This window comes from Ochotona princeps, chromosome 14 (genome assembly GCF_030435755.1).
Source record: "Ochotona princeps isolate mOchPri1 chromosome 14, mOchPri1.hap1, whole genome shotgun sequence".
Taxonomy (NCBI): Eukaryota; Metazoa; Chordata; class Mammalia; order Lagomorpha; family Ochotonidae; genus Ochotona; species Ochotona princeps.
The window spans coordinates 30942528-30959185 of record NC_080845.1 but is presented as its reverse complement, the minus strand read 5'-3'; the positions used below and the strand labels follow the sequence as shown (position 1 = coordinate 30959185).

General features: G+C 42.7%; 1 protein-coding gene across 17 annotated transcripts in view; it reads right to left on the bottom strand.

The window, feature by feature from the left end:
- Positions 1–16658, bottom strand: part of RNF38 (ring finger protein 38) — a 120124-nt gene that overhangs the window by 22947 nt on the left and 80519 nt on the right. For all 17 annotated transcript variants that reach the window (XM_058672904.1, XM_058672901.1, XM_058672902.1 and 14 more), the window contains 2 exons: positions 9596–9789; positions 3109–3322 (listed from right to left, as the gene is read on the bottom strand). In XM_058672904.1, the coding sequence (XP_058528887.1) occupies positions 3109–3322; positions 9596–9789 (408 nt within the window). The remainder of the gene's footprint in view (positions 1–3108; positions 3323–9595; positions 9790–16658) is intronic.

The following is a 16658-nucleotide window of genomic DNA, read 5'->3' as shown; positions in this document are numbered from 1 at the left end:
ATGTGAGGCCCAGAGTGGGGCGATCTGGTCTAGATATGGCTTCGGTGTCCACTGGGGCATGGGTGTGGACTGGGTCTGTGGTGTGCCAGATTAGGCTAGACTCCAGTACCCACTGGTGCTTGTGAGAACCAGGTTGGGTGCAGGACGGGCTGGGCTAGGTCTCTGCTCCTGCTGAGCCATGTGTGAGCTGTGTCCAGATGCTGGCACAGGGAGTGAGGGCAAATTCTGTCAAGCTAAAATGCAGAACCACCTGGAGAATGCAAGATCTGGGAGTGTGAGTGGGCTCATTAGAGAAATAGTGGACACCTCTCGAATGTGCTGCCAACTTCCACTGGTGAGCATGGAAACCAGGACTAGGAGCAGGCATGGCTAAACAGAGTGGCACCCACCAGCATGTGTGTGGGCTGGTTGGGCTGAACTAGGCTTCAATGCCTATTGAACGAGAACTGAATGTCAGTGTTTGAGAGCTGAACCGGATGTGGGACAGACTGAACCAGCCTGCTGTACATGCTGGCAAGCACAGGAAAGCAGGGGCCTGGTGGGGGTTATTGTGCGTCACTCTGACTAGGCTGCATCTCCCACTGGTTTGTGTGAAGGCCAAGTGTGTGGTGGGTAGGATCAAGCTGGACTGCAACACCCATTATTTTGCATAAAAGACAGGGTTAGAGATAAAACTGACCCAGCAATTGCAACTACCGGTGAGTGCGTAGGCTGATTTGGACAACGGACTGTGCCAGACCATGTACTGGCATGTACACATAAGAATCAGGTCTGGGATCACCTCAGAAGAGGTTTCTTTGGGACTCCCCCCAAATGAATCACTGGACTCAGAACTCCAACCATGGAGAGAAGTGCAGGTTCCATGATCTGACCATGGACTGCATGCATCAGAGGTGGTTCTCCTCAGTGGCTTAGAGCAGTGGACAGCATATCTAGATGCATATGCAGGACATGGCAGTACATTGGAGCATGGTACCATAACAAGACAGAGGACAGAACAAACCAATTACCCCAGCCCAGCGTTGGCAGTGAATACCTGGGCAAACGGAGACTGTAAGGTGGACTATATCAGCCAGTGGATAAGATTTCATTGTGATTGGAGTGCCGAGACTGACAGCAATACAGAACTGTTGAACTATCAAAACCACTTGAGCAGTGCCCTTGAAGCATGCCCTACAATGGGAAATCCTGGGATGGCTGGGAGTGGCTTCTCCCTTAATCTTCCCATTACCCCAAGATACAAGAAGGAAGAAAGAGAATGTGAAAAGTTAAAACAAGGATCTCATCCACCTTCCTGTAGCCTTGACCCTTCGTACCCTAGCAAACTATGTAAAAATTATCAAAAATAAAAAAAGTGGTATACCAAACTCCTATATTATCATCCACCCCTACCTACTTCTCCATTTCCTGTATTTTGTTGAAGTAAATCACAGGAACATCATATACAAAATAGTTTACTATACATTGAAAACAACATTGTGGTCTTTTGGGGACTGAACCAGGAAATGAAAGATCTTTGTCTCTCCTCTACATAAATCTGACCTGTCTTTTAATAAAAACCTTTAAAAAAAAAAAAAAACTCCCAAAAACGACAACCAAAAAAACCTATCTGAAATATTTTATCTGAAATCTCTTAAATCTATTTGTTTATTGGGGCTCGATTCATGCACACTAAGTTAAATCTCCACCGGTGGCACTGCCATTCCATATGCTGGTTCAAGTACTAGCTGTTTCAATTCCAATCCAGTTCCCTAATGGCCTGGGAATGGAGCAGCTGATGGTCGCAGTCCTTGGGTCGCTGCACACTCGAGAGATTGAGAGGAGGCTACTGGCTTCAGACTGGACCACTTCTAGCTATTGTGGCCATCAAGGAAGTGAATCATCTGTAAATTTTATTTATTTGAAAACCAGAGTTACAGAGAGAAGGAGATGCAGAGAGATCCTCCATTTGCTAGTTCATTTGCTACGTGGCTAGAACTGCCAGGGCTGGGCCACATTAAAGCTAGGAGCTCCCTCCAAGATTCCCATGTTGAGTGGCACAGGCACAAATACCTGAGGTCATCCCCCAATGCCTTTCCCAGCTTATTAGCCAGGACTTGGATCAGAAGCAGAGCAGCAGGACATGAACTGGAGTCCACATATGATGCTGGCAACACTGTATGGGAGAGGGGAGAAGAGGAAGAGAAAAGGAGAGAAGCTGCACTCAGCCTCCCAACTCCGCAGCACCCATGGATGGGAACAGCCACACGATGTCACCCCAGGGACCCCAGTGTTGGAGCATGCTCTGAGGGTTCTGCTTAGGGAGTATCAATAGTTCTGAAATGCGGCTGATCTCCCTGTTTGATGTGCCTGAGACAGCAGTAGGTCCTGGTCAGTACTTAGCTCCCTGCCACTAACACAGGAGGAAAGAATGGAAAAGGGTGGCTCTCCAGGTTCCTAGCTTTGGCTTGGACAAGCCCCAGCCATTATAACCATTTAGAAAATGAGCCAACAGATGGAAGATAACCTCTGTCTTTCAAACAAATAAAACAACAATAAAAAGTGAGTCATTAGTTCCTATTCCAATTAGCCTTCCTTTTAAATTTCTCCTGTCTATAAATTTGCATCTTTAACACCTAGCCATTTTAGGAGGATCTATGCTGCTTTTGACTTCAGAAAACCACATAATTTTGGTTTTCACACATAAGCACTGATGACAGGCAACTCCTTTCTTTAGCAATTAGTCACCTACTTCTTGTTTCTAGGAATTCCGAGTGTGAAAACCTGTAAGCAAGATACACATTCCACTGCCTTGTGTACTGACCTACCCCAGAATAAACTGGAACCAGACAAATGTGCTCAAAGCACCAGCTATTTAAGAATTATTAATCTTAAATTAATAATTTCTAAACAACTATTACATGAAGCAACCAGTTGTCTTAACCCTGCACCTAATTATTTTAGGTTTACCAGTCTTGCACGAAAACTGTATATAGTTTAAGTTTCATTTCTTATAAGGAGTAAGAGGAACTTAAATAAGTAAAGAAAAAACATGCCACAAAGAACCAATCTCAGTAAGCTGTCACCAATTTTTACCCCCTGTATTTCCAGGATATTCTATTACTATACCTGATCATGTATGTCAACCATTACTGCATTCTGCTGGGGTGGATGAGCGGCAGGATGTAACAGACGGGGAGATACATTCGGGGGGTGGAAGGCTCGAGGTTCTTCTATTGCTTGCTGCTGTGCATAAGGGAGATGGTGATAGTTTTCATCTTGACTAATGGAATTGTGTCGAGACAGGCGATCCCTTCTCCCTCTCTGGCGCCTGACAGGAGGACTGTAATAAAGCAAATGTAAAAAGGAGGTTGTTACTACAATGTTACTATTGTTGCTCAATCAGGATAACGTACTGTAAACCTCAGTATTCAGTTAACTGCCATGATTTCCCATCATCTTTAAAAATTAGAAGTTAAACACAAGAAAAAAAGGTAAATTAGTATTTGTCTTTTTTTGCCACTAGGCTACTGCACTGGGATCCCATATGGGTACCGGTTCTAATCCTGGCAGCTCTTGTTCCCATCCAACTCCCTGCTTGTTGCCTGGGAAAGCAGTTGAGTATGGCCCAAAGCCTTGGGACCCTGCACCCGCGTGGGAGACCTGGAAGAGGTTCCTGGATCCCGGCTTCGGATCGGCACAGCACCTGCCATTGCGCTCACTTGGGGAGTGAATCATCGGATGGAAGATCTTCCTCTCTCTCTCTCCTCTCTGTATAGCTGACTTTCCAATAAAAATAAATCTTAAAAATAAATAAAAGTACTTAGAAATGAACAGCTAATCACAGCCTTGTTTTTTGTTTAAAGATTTATTTTTTATTACAAAATCAGATATACAGAGAGGAAGATCTTCTGTCCGATGATTCACTCCCCAAGTGACCGCAACAGCCAGTGCTGCGCCAATCTGAAGCCGGGAACCAGGAACCTCTTCCGGGTCTCCCACACGGGTGCAGGGTCCCAGAGCCTTGGGCCATCCTCGACTGCTTTCCCAGGCCACAGGCAGGGAGCTGGATGGGAAGTGGAGCTGCTGGGATTAGAACCGGAGCCCATATGGGATCCCGGCACAATCAACGAGGACTTTAGCCACTAGGCCACAGCGCCGGGCCCACAGCCTTGTTTTTAAATAAAATTGATTAGTATTCCTTATACACATAATGGGCACTTTGTATTTTTTTCTATTTGGCTTAAAGAAACAGAAGAGTTTTCATATGCCAATTTTAAACATGAAAATAGACAGGGCAGGCATTGTGTACAGAGGGTTAGTCTCTCTGCTTGCATCTTCTTATCAGAATGACAGATCAAGTGTCCAGCTCCTCAGCTATTGATCCAGCTTCCTATTAATTCATCCTAAGCAGCAACAGATTATGGCTCAAGTCCTTGTATCCCTGCCACCCACATGGGAGTCCTGGATAGAGATTCTGGCAATTGCAGAGTTAGCAGAAAAAAAAGATTTCTTGATCTCTTTCACATGCTTTCAGTAACATGAAAATTAAAAAAACTGGGGCCAGTGTCACAGCACATCAGGCTAGTCCTCTGCCTGAGGTGCATTACTCCATGTGGGCATGGGTTTGGGTCTTGAATGCTCCACTTCTAGTCCAGCTCCCTGCTAATAGCCTGGAAAATAAAAGGGACAATGCCAGGATGCTTGGGCTCTGCACTCGCATGGGAAATCCAGAAGAAGCTCCTGCTCCATTTCAGACCAGTCTCGCTCTGGCCATTGAAGCTATTTGGGGAGTAAACCAGATCTTCCCAATTGACTTTGTTTCCTTCTCTAACTCTGCTTTTCAAAAACAAAGAAATAAATAATTTTAAAAATCTAAATAAATGAGTAAAAACTGAAAATAAGAGCAGACATTTGGACAAGCATTTAAGTTGCTGGGAAGCCTGCATTCCATATTTATGCTCGACTTCAGCTGCCTGCCAATACAGACCTAGAAATCAACAGTGATGACTCAAAGAACTGGGCTCCAACCACTGCTATGGAAGATGTGAACTGAAGGGTTTTCAGCTTTATACCAACCCTGGCTATTGTAGTCAACTGGAGATCGAGCTCTCTTTGTCTGCCTACAACTGAAACAAACAAACAAAAACATAATGTGTTGACAGCTGCAAATAGTAATGCAGCAAATGCTGATAATGGAGATGCTTGATAATAATAACATAAATATTCCAAGAATATATATGATGGGTCTTTAAGAAGTTCATGTAGGGACAGGCACTGTCAAATAGTGGGCTATGCTCCTGTGGAATAGCAGCTAACGCCACTGTCTGCAACACCAGCATTCCATATGGACACCGGTTCAAGACCCAATTGCTCAAACTTCCATTTCAACTACCTACTAATGCACCTGGGAAAGCAATGGAAGACGGCCCAAGTCCTATTTAACAATGATTCAGCACAAAACCAATTTGACAAAGCAGGAGGCCTCTATTTCAATACTGAACCGCACCTTCCAACTGGGCACAGAAGGCCAAGCCTCCCGCAGGCAGTGCTGTGAAAGGCCTCTCAGCAGCAGGTTATCTCTTCATCAATTTTCCCATTCTGCACTTTGGCCATCGCTTTCCACTCCAAACTCCAGAAACAGGGCTGTTCACTAGTGTTCCTGGTGTCATCCTCCAGGTTCTCGCCCCAGTCACTACCCTACTCCCAAACTCTCCCTTCCAAATAAACAGACATTACCAAAAACACTATAAAGAACAAATGAATGACAGTGAATTCCAGTGAGGAACAAGGAAAGCCACAGTATGGGGAATGGAGGTTGGACCTTGAAAATTTATTCGAGTCCAACACAGTAGTTTAGTGGCTTAAGTCCTCACCTTGCATGTACCGGGAATCCCACCATTGGGTGCCCATTTGTGTCCCGGCTGCTCCATTTCCCATCCAGCAATCTGCTTGTGGCCAGGAAAAGCAATACAGCATGGCCCAAAGCTTTGGGACCCTGCACCCACATGGGAGACCCAGAAGAGGCTGCTGGCCCTTGACTTTGGATCAGTTCAGCTCTGGCCATTGCGACCACTAGAGGAGTGAACCAGTGGATGGTTCTCTCCTCCTCTCGGCAAATTCTACCATCACCCCCCCCCAAATAGATATATTTTAATATATATTTATATATTATACATATTATATATATATATCACAAATTTATTTTCAATACAGCATTATTTATTCACAAATAAATTATTCAATTTGTAAATATTTATTTCCAATAAAAATAAAAAATATCTTTTAAGTCTTTAAAAGACTTATTTATTTTGGAAAGGCAGAATTACAGAGAAAAGGAGAGACAGTGAGAAAAATCTCCTATGTGCTGGCTCACTCCCCAAGCACCCCGCAATGGCTAGAGCTGAGCTGATCTGAAGCCAGGGGCTAGGAGCCTCCTCTGGCTCTCCCATGCAGGTGCAGGGTACCAAGGCTTTACGTCATCCTCCACTGCTTTCTCAAGCCACAAGCAGGGAGATAGATGGGAAGTAGAGCAGCCAGGATACAAACTCCATTCATATGGGATCCGGTGTTTGCAAAGTGAGGACTTCAGTCACAAGACTACTGTGCTGGGACCAATACTAAATCTTAAAAAAAAAAAAAAAAATTATTCAAGAGGCATGGAGACAAGAATGCAGAATGCTTCCATTCGTTGGTTCACTCCACAAATATCCACAACAGCAAGGACTTGGCGGGGCCACAGTCGGGGTCTGGAAACCCAACGTAGGTCTCCCACATAGGTGGCAGGACCTCCAATCTCTTTTCTTGAGCCATTACCTGCTGCCTCCTAGCATCCTCATCAACAGAAATGAAATCAGAAACAGAGCCCAAGCCTAAGTATTTTGATACGAATAAGGTAGACAAACCCTTTGCTCCTACCCTCTGCTGCCAGGGGGCTTTTTGAAGGCTCAAGTGTCCAATTTTAAATGGGGAATCGGACATAGGTGTTTCTTATACTTTCAATTATACATTTCTTCCACATGTACTTTCGAATGTAGCACACAGTTGATCATAAAGCAGGAAAACTAGAGAAGCAGGCATTAAGGCTGTAACTGTGAAACACCCACCATTTAAAAACAAAGCGGGCCTGATGCAATGGCTCAGTGGCTAAATCCTTGCCTTGCACACGCCTGGATCCCACATGGGCACTGATTCATGTCCCAGTTGCTCCACTTCCCTGCTTGTGGCCTGGGAAAGCTGCAGAGGACAGCCCAAAGCCTTGAGACCCTGCACCCATGTGGGAAGATTTGGAATAAGCTCCTCGCTCCTGGTTTCAGGTAGGCTAGGCTCCAGCCATTATAGACATTTGGGGAGTGAAGTAACGGATGGACGATCTGTCTTTCCTTTTCTCTGTAAATCTGCCTTTCCAAAATAAATATTTAAAACAAACAAACAAAACACCAGCCAAGTTCATGCTTAACTGTCCATGATAACTAAAAAGTATCTCCACAGAAAAGGTTTAGTACAGACAAGATTTGTCTCACATGAAACAAAAAATGTTTTAAGATCTCTGTATCAACCTATTTCCTCCAAATTCAGGAGGCTGAACACCTGAAACCAAGGCGCCAGCCAGCACTATTGGCTTGTGAGAGGGCCCTCTTGCTGGCTGGCAGATGACCACCTCAGCATATCCTCATGTGACAGAGTGAGCCCTCTGATATAGCTTCTTACTAGGACACTAATCCTATTAGATAAGACCCTGCCCTCATGATCTCATTCAATGCTAATTATTTCCTGAGAGGTCTCATCTTTAAATACAATCACACTGAGAGTGCTGGCTTCAACATATGAACTGGGGAGGACTCCCCACAAATATTTAGGCCTGAACACCTTTGGATCTCAGGATTATTATTAATCCCAGGATTATCAACATGGTGTACATGCATATATTTTATTCCAAGGATGCATTATTTTCCAGGAATAAGAAATGTATGACATTAGGTAAAGAAGCTAAAGACAAAATGCATAATCCTGAGAAGATAAAAGCAAATGGTTAAGTTCCAAAGACCAAAGGAAAGCGGATCTAAATTTCAACTCCCTTTGATAACACAGACTCCATAGTTTTACAGTATATATAATCTAACTTCCAGTAGTCTTTGAGAACACATGGGACTCAGAAATCAGAATAGAGTACAGAAGATTCAACTCTAAGTACAAGAGGTTTGACCTACTGCTTCGTTTCCTGCACCAGAGAGCAAAGATCAAGTCTTGGCTCTGTTCTCATTTCCACCCGATGTTTGCCCTGGGAGGAAGCACACGACGGCATCCAATGAGGGAGACATGGACTCAACCCCCAGTGTGCCATGGCCTGGACTATTCTCAGGCACTATGGGCACCTGTAGTATTAACCAGGAGATGGGAATTCCGTCTCATTTTTTGATAATAAAAGATCATTTCGAACATAGTCAAATTTCATTACATTACTGCTATGAACTACTGCTGTAAACCAACCACCAGCCTAAATAGAAGCCTAACTCTGAGTCCATGCACTGAAGCATGTTGCTGAGCTGCAAAAGTAGTCAGTCAATGTGTCATGTTAAAAAAGGCAAAGGTCAGCTGTCACATACACCGAATCAGTTTGGGAAACGCTGTGGGTTCCAGCGAATGTCTAGTTAATGGTTAGTTGACAACAGTATGTCAACCTCAAAATTTGTTGACATTGTTCATCTCAGTTACAAATTTATCAGTTATCAATTAGACCTGTATTCTAAATATGTTCTTGTAAACACTGAAGCTCCCTATTGTTCCCTGCCTCACTATGCTTAAAGTTCTCATTGCAAGTTCCTGTTTTGCATGCAACTGCACATTACTGATGACTGGATGATTTGATCCCTTACGTCACTGCTAATAACAACACTGGAACAACAGATGCTTCTTATTTCCATGCAACACCATTCCTCTTCCAGGTCAACCTGACACCATCCTGCTGGATGTGGCAAATCATAAAACAGAATCATCCAGGATTCAGGATATCTGACTAGCACATCTTACATTGTAAGGTGGTTGAATTCATATAGTAGCATGGGCTGACTTTAGCTAAGCCACTTCAATCCTTTTCAAGTCTTCACCTGTCAATTAGAGTAAATGAACTCTAAGTTTGCAGTTTGGGAACCTAAGCAACTTGTAATACTTCCGTGAATTTATTTTACCTGTGTTGATGTGTTCATGAAATGCTTACAGGAAAATATTTTCTGATGTTAAGAAATATTGGTAAACGTATCAGTGGAAGGAAATATTAAAACTAAGTTGTAGGGCCCAGTACAGTGGCCTAGTGGCTAAAGTCTTCATCTTGCACGTGCTCCACGATTCCATATAGGCACCAGGTCTAATCCTGGTTGCCCCACTTCCCATCCAGCTCCCTGCTTGAGGCCTGGCAAAGCAGTGGAGAATGGCCCAAAGCCTTGGGACCCTGCACCCGCGTGGGAGAAGACCTGGAGAAGGCTCCTGGCTTCAGATCAGCGCAGCTCTGGCCATTGTGGCCAGAGCTCCTCTCTACACATGTGATTTTACAATAAAATTAAGCAAATCTTAAAAAAAAAAAAAAAAAAAAAACAAAACTAAGTTGTAATAAACTAACCTTCTTCTGTTGCGTGCAGGTGTGTTGCATCGTTCCCCTGAGAAGTGATGTTGGCTTGGTCGAACTGAAGGGGGCTGCCTATTTGATGTCATCTCCCATGGTCGCATTGGTGGTGAGGGAGCTGGTGATGCTGACGTATAGTCAAAGACTGAATGAGAGAGGCGCTGTCTCTTGGGACTTGGACTATCTTCACTCTGCCAATGTAAAAAATCAACTGAGTAGGACCTTTTAAAGATTTCACATTATTGCACATGCAAAAGTGTTTAAATATATTTAGCCTAACATACATATTTACACATACAAGTACTCCAAACTAAAAATATTTGCTGAAAATGCTGGCATGGGGTTAGACGAAAGGAGATGTACAGGATCATGAAATACCTTAGGTAACAACACAGTATAGTAAAATAAAATTTTGTACAGTTCTTGATCTTTTAAATTTCCCAGTCCACCAGAGGAATTCCACTATGCTTTTCAAATCAGCTCTGTTATTCTTTCAGGCATCAATTTTCAGCTGCTGGGGTGAAATGTCATTTAAGGGGCATACCCTCCTAAGGCGGCCCACAACTTGATTTTCAACCACACTAACTCAAGATTCTTGTTGAGACCATTACTTTCTATCTTCTTCAATAAGGGTTACATGGGTGACAATGAGATTTATAAAAAAAGATACAGAAATATTAAGCTGATCAAGATAATCAGTTCTTTACCAGAGCGTCCAGGTTGGGAGTATCCCTCAAGGTTTCAAGAGTCATAGCATGGGCTGGCTAACTGTAAAACTGACATGAATCACTTAGTTACACCACCTACGCTCTAGCATTCCCCACCCAATTCAACTTCCCAATTGAGTTTCACCAAACTGTCAAAGTTATAAATCAGTTGAACATCATCAGCTAAAGCTATATTCATTTTCTAACAGTCTCTCTCCTGTTTCTACTCCCATAAGTTCCAATTATTTGGACATTACAGCAATTCTGGTTGCAAAATAATCAGGACCGGAGCTGGTGCATAAAATAATCGGGATGGGAGCTGGCGCAGCACATAAAGCTGCCCAACCCAAAAAAAACTGCATACTGTATAAGCACAGGTTCCACTCCCAGCTGCCACACTTCCCATCCAGCTCCTGGCTAATGCACCCAGGAAAGGGAGCAGATGATGGCCCAGTTACTTGGATACCTGCACACACATGGAAGACCCCAAAGAAGTTCCTCACTTCTGACCTGGCTCAGCTCCAGCCATGCAATCATTTGGGGAATGAACCAAAGGATGAAGAATGATCTGTTTTTCAGATAAATACGTTAAAAAAAATAATAATAATTGGGACCTGTTGACACAAAAATCACCTCAAAACAAAAGCAAAAAGCGTATGGGGTGAGGAAGCAGAGGGTAGGAAAGGGGTGTAGGGGAGGAAGGGCAAGGGAAATATGGGGTGGGGGAGGATAAAGGGAGAGACAGAATAAAATGCTAGGAACCAATTATGATCACTAAACGTTCCTATGCATCCTACACTGAAAATTTACAGCAAGCCATGAAATTTTAATTCCTTCCAGAAACTCACTGCCTAAAATGGAAGTACTACAGATCCATGTGATAAACCAAAAAGACTATAAAGCTACTTGTACATTTTTTCTTATGTTCAAACCATGGGCTAACAATGTTCTTAATTCACAACATATGCATTACTTTTATGAATGAACGTTAAAAAAAAAGAACGCATAAGTCTACCTCTTTTGTTTGCACAATATGGCTTAAAAATAAAGAATAGGAAGTGAAGGGGCTTGGGCTATTCATTAATACTCTGATACACATCAGAGCAACAGGAAGTCATAAATTCTTAAAGCTAGGGAAACATTAAAAACAGATTCATGCAAGGTGATCTTACAATATTCTCCATCAACTTTACTACTTATAAGAATCTTTCCCCTTTCCCCCCAAAAATTTCCCAGAAAAACAGAGGGAAAGATTAGGCCCAAATGGTTCCAAGTTCCACACATCAGTCCTATGTATAATCTGGAAAGTAACCCAATGGACGTAAGATGTTCCTTGCAAATATTTTTTAATTCTTTATTATATAACACAGTTTTTAAAGATTTATTTATTTTTATTGCAAAGTCAGACCTACAGAGGAGAAACAGAAAGATCTTCTGTGTGATGATTGATTCACTTCCCAAATGACCACAACGGCCGGTGCTGCACTGATCCCAAGCCAGGAGCCAGGAACCTCCTCCAGGTCTCCCACACGGTGCAGGGTCCCAAGGCTTTGGGCCATCCTCGACTGCTTTCCACATGCAGGGAGCTGGATGGGAAGCCGGGCTGCAGGGATTAGAACTGGTGTCCATATGGGATCCCAGCGCATTCAAAGCTAGGACTTCAGCTGCGAGGCCACGCCGCCGGGCCCTATCACACAGTTTAATAGGCACTGGGGTTTCCCTTCTTCCCCATATTGTTCACGCCAGTCTTTCAATAGGTGTCCTCCACAAACTAATTAAAACAAAAACTCTTATTGACCTAAGACACCAGCACTGAATCACATTGTCATTATAAAAAATTTTTTTTAATTTGATAAAGCAACATGAAAAATCTATGTTGTGAAAGTATGGATTAAATGTGAAAATTTAGCAGTAAAGACACAGAAATAACGAGCTAAAAACAATCATTGTATTTTCTAAATGTATTGGTAAAACCCAGGAAAAACATGGAAAATATAGCAACAAAATATAGCTTGGATGCAGCAACAGGGAGGAATACTGACACCAGGTTTTTAGAGGCAAAGAGACAGACGATAAGGCCCATCACCGAGATGCTGGCATGCAGCTTCCTAAACAGCACACACACAATGAAGGACCCTAGAACAAGCCAACCCCAATGGCACAGAGTTAACAGAGGAGGAATTTCTTCCAGGGGAATTCAAATCCAAGTTCATTCCTCACAAATTCAAGTGTTTACCACTTATGTGGTCTACAAATCTGTAAGCTTATAAACTAATATAACACAACCACTAGGACTCATGATAGAAATAAATGAGAAATCGAATATTAAAGGATACTCCCCCTCCCCAAGCGCAGTCCAGCATGCTTAAGACTTCTCTGTGCCTTCACACCAGACTTCCTCCTTGGACTCTAATTCAGAAAATCTGGGTCGGGCCCACAAACTGGCATTTCTAGTATGACCCTGCCCATGCCTGCCCACGATCAAACTGAAAACCAATGAACCAACTGTACAGGGACTCGTAGACTTAGTTACTAAAGATAATTTACAAAAATTCAAGTTTTTGTTTCTCTAGGAAACAAACTCTTTCCTTCCTTTTCTAATTGATTCTTTGCCAGTGGGATGACTTCAAAATACCAGCTAATACCCACCTAAATCCAAAGCTCTCGATGCAAATCAGGTCCAAGTACTGTCTCTACTCGCCCACAACACAATACACAGGTTGTAATGCAAGACACTGGCACAGACTTAGGGATCAGACAGCTCAAGTAGGGTGAGAATATAAAGGAGGTGGTCTATCCTCAGCATTTAAGCATCTGATAAAACAAGTGCCAGATTACACCTCTTAACACCAAGCCATTTTGCAACCAAATCAACACTAGAAGTGCGAACCAACCTGCAGGCTGGCCCAAGCGTATGCCATGATTTCACCAAAGCCAATTAGAAGTCATATGTGCCAAAGGAAAAAAAATTTAATAGTTATTATCTCATTCAGGTATATATCATGAATCTTGGAGATAATGGGAGATGTTGTGCTGACAAATTTTCCCCAACACAGAAGCAGGATCTAAGCTCCATTAAAATGACTAAAACATGTAACTTCATCATTGGTGAGCCCTAAGAAGCTACTTTACAAAGGAGCAGGTAGCCAAGACCATGCCCACACCTGGTCCTCTCTGTTCTTTGGAAAGAATGGTCTACTCTTTCCCTTACACTTCCTAGTAAGGAATAATCAAGACAGATAACATTTGGGGAAAATATTAGCAGGGCAAAATAAAAAATCAATGTTCTACTTGGCGCATAAATATAATTTACAAAAGAAACTATACACATAACTGTTAGATTCGCCACTCGCCAAAATGTTAAATTTGCCTACCGCCAGGGAGAGAATAACTCAGCCAAATATATGAAAAGAACTTAGATGGCCTTTATTTCAGGGAACCATGGTCACAGGCTTCCCTTCCCCATGCAGCAGACAGATGTGAAGCAATGGGCTGCAGAGAAAGAAGAGTGTGGAAGAGATGGGGAAGGGGCTTTTAAAACTCTCCTTGAAACGGAAGCTGAAATGGGGGTCACCTTGGCCCTTACTGGTGGGGGGATATGGGTCTATGCCCCTCATTGGTGCAACGGTGGTCTCACAGCCTGAGGGGCCCACCAGAATTCTGCCATCTGCTCCAGGTCTGGTTTGAGGCAAACTCCTCTCTTCTCCGGTTACTGTGGTAGCAATCAATTACATAATTTAATTCTCTACAAGCTCAATTCTTTATCTTTAAACTACGCTCAGAAACATGTAAGATGTGTCTCCTAATTAAACCGGACAGTTCGATGAACATACTGCTCCTGAATCAGTGTACACAGTCTTGCTTAACATGGCTTTCAGTTTTGATTTACAGAGCTCTGAGAGTCCTCAGTTCAAGAGATAAAACCACAATAAATTCAACTTCTCAACCAAACAATACATCTTCTTGGATGGTTGCTGATCTGTCCACCCCTTGCTCTGTAACTGACTTTCAAATAAAAATTAATTTTTAAAAATATGAACAAATAGGGCCGGGCTTGGTGGCTTAACAGCTAAAGTCCTCACCATATTACACACACCAGGATCCCATATGGGCATGGGTTCTAATTCTGGCTGCCCTGCTTCCCATCCAGCTCTCTGCTTGTGGTCTGAGGAAGCAGCAGAGAATGATCCAAAGCCTTGGGACCCTGCGCCCATGTGGGAGACCTGGAACAGACGCCGAGCTCCTGGTTTCAGATCGGGGCAGCACCGGCTGTTGCAGCCACTTGGGGAGTGAATCATCAGAAGGCAAATCTTCCTCTCTGTCTCTCCTCCTCTCTGTATATCTTACTTTTCAATAAAAATAAATCTTTATATATATATATATATATGAAGAATTGGAATTTTGCGGCCCATTCCTCTCCTCCTTTCTCCACCATAAAAACCGAAAGAAAAGATATCTATTTTGCAGACAGTGCTTGGAATCAAGACTCCAGTGGTGTTATACTGTAATCTAACCATTATGAACAGTATTTAATATTGGGTGAAAATACTGTGATTCACAGGCTGTAACTGCGACATCACAGAACATAAAAGCTGCCTCAATAAGTCCAGAGAGGCCCACATGTCTAGCCTTTGAATAACAATGTTATGATCTATTTTTTCCTAATTTTTAACTGCATCAAACGAAACTGGTTCATAAAAACCGATTTAATTGGGTGCTAAACAGTTTTTTAACTACCATATTTAGCTACAGCATAGTACTCAAACACTCATAACCATAATTTTTCTTTTCTTTTAAATTTAATAATGCTAATCTTAAGGGATTATTTTTATTGGGCCTGGTACAGTAGCCCAGCATCTAAAGTCTTTGCCTTGCATGCGCCAGGATCCCATATGGTGCCGGTTTGTATCCTGGCTGCTCTACTTCCCTTCCCATTCATCACCCTGCTTGTGGCCTAGGAAATCAGTCTGTTTTCCAATTAAAAAAAAAAAAAAATCTTAAAAAAAAATTTATTAGAGTCCAGCGCAACAGCGTAGTAGTTAAAGTCCTTGCCTCGCAAGTGCCGGGATCCCATATGAGCATGGGTTCTAATCCCAGCAGTCCACTTCCCATCCAACTCCCTGCTTGGGGCCTGGGAAAGCAGTCGAGGACGGCCCAAAGCCTTGGGACCCTGCAGCCGCATGTGGGAGACCTGGAGGAGGCTCCTGGTTCCTGGCTTCGGATTGGTGCAGCACTGGCCATTGCGGTCACTTGGGGAGTGAATCACCAGATGGAAGATCTTCCTCTCTGTCTCTCTTCCTCTCTGTATATCTAACTTTACAATCAAAATAAATAAATCTTAAAGAAAAATTTATTGGAAAGGCGGATTTAGAGACAGGCAGACAGACAGAAAGATCTTCCATCTGCTAGTTCACTCCCCAAGTGGTTGCAATGGGCAAAGTTAGCCAATTCAAAGCCAGGAACTTCCTTCAGGTTTATCATACAGGTGTGGGGGTGCCAAGGCTTTCAGCCGTCTTCCACTGCTATCCCAGGCCACAAACAGGGAGCTGGATGGGAAGTGGAGCAGCCAAGACACAAACCAGTGCTCAAATGGGATCCCAGCACATGCCAAGGTGAGGAATTTAGCCACTAAGCTATTGTACCAGGCCCCATGACTATAATAATTTTAAAGTATAAACAAAGATCAACAATTACACTAACCACTTGAAAGTTTTGAATCTGAGGCAAAAACTTGAAACAAGTAAAAACAGAAACTAAGGACAACCTGAAATCAGTATAGCCTTTGAAACAACCATGCAGAACTTTTCTGTTGACAGCTGAAGCTGATTAATGTGAAAAAGAAAAAAGAATTTAAACTTGGGAGTTTTGTGTAGACAGACTATAGGTTAATGATGCTGCAGGCATGGATAAAAATTGCCCATGAATGCATATGGCAAAATGAAGGCCTAATACTTAATCCTGAGCAACTCCAATAATTAATGCTTGAATTACTAGCTAATAGCACAGAAAATGCTAACTTCAATGAGAGAGTAGAGTTAAAGAATTTCAAAGATAAACTGAGAGGTCACTTAAGAAGAGGGCTGAAAAACAACTGCTGGATTAACATAGATGTCAGCTGCAAAGATCACTTCTTTACAGTACGACTTGGTGCCTCTTGTGGAATAGCTCTATGACTTCCAGGAATGTCTTTTCCCTGTCTTTACTCAGATAATTTTTCATATGAAATTTATGAATAACCATAAAGTTCTGCAAACAAAAACGCCACTGATTTTTGACTAAGAACTTTCACTGCCTGAAATGTTGTAAAGTAGTATTTTTATGATAGTCTTTCATACACATAGCATTTTTTTAAG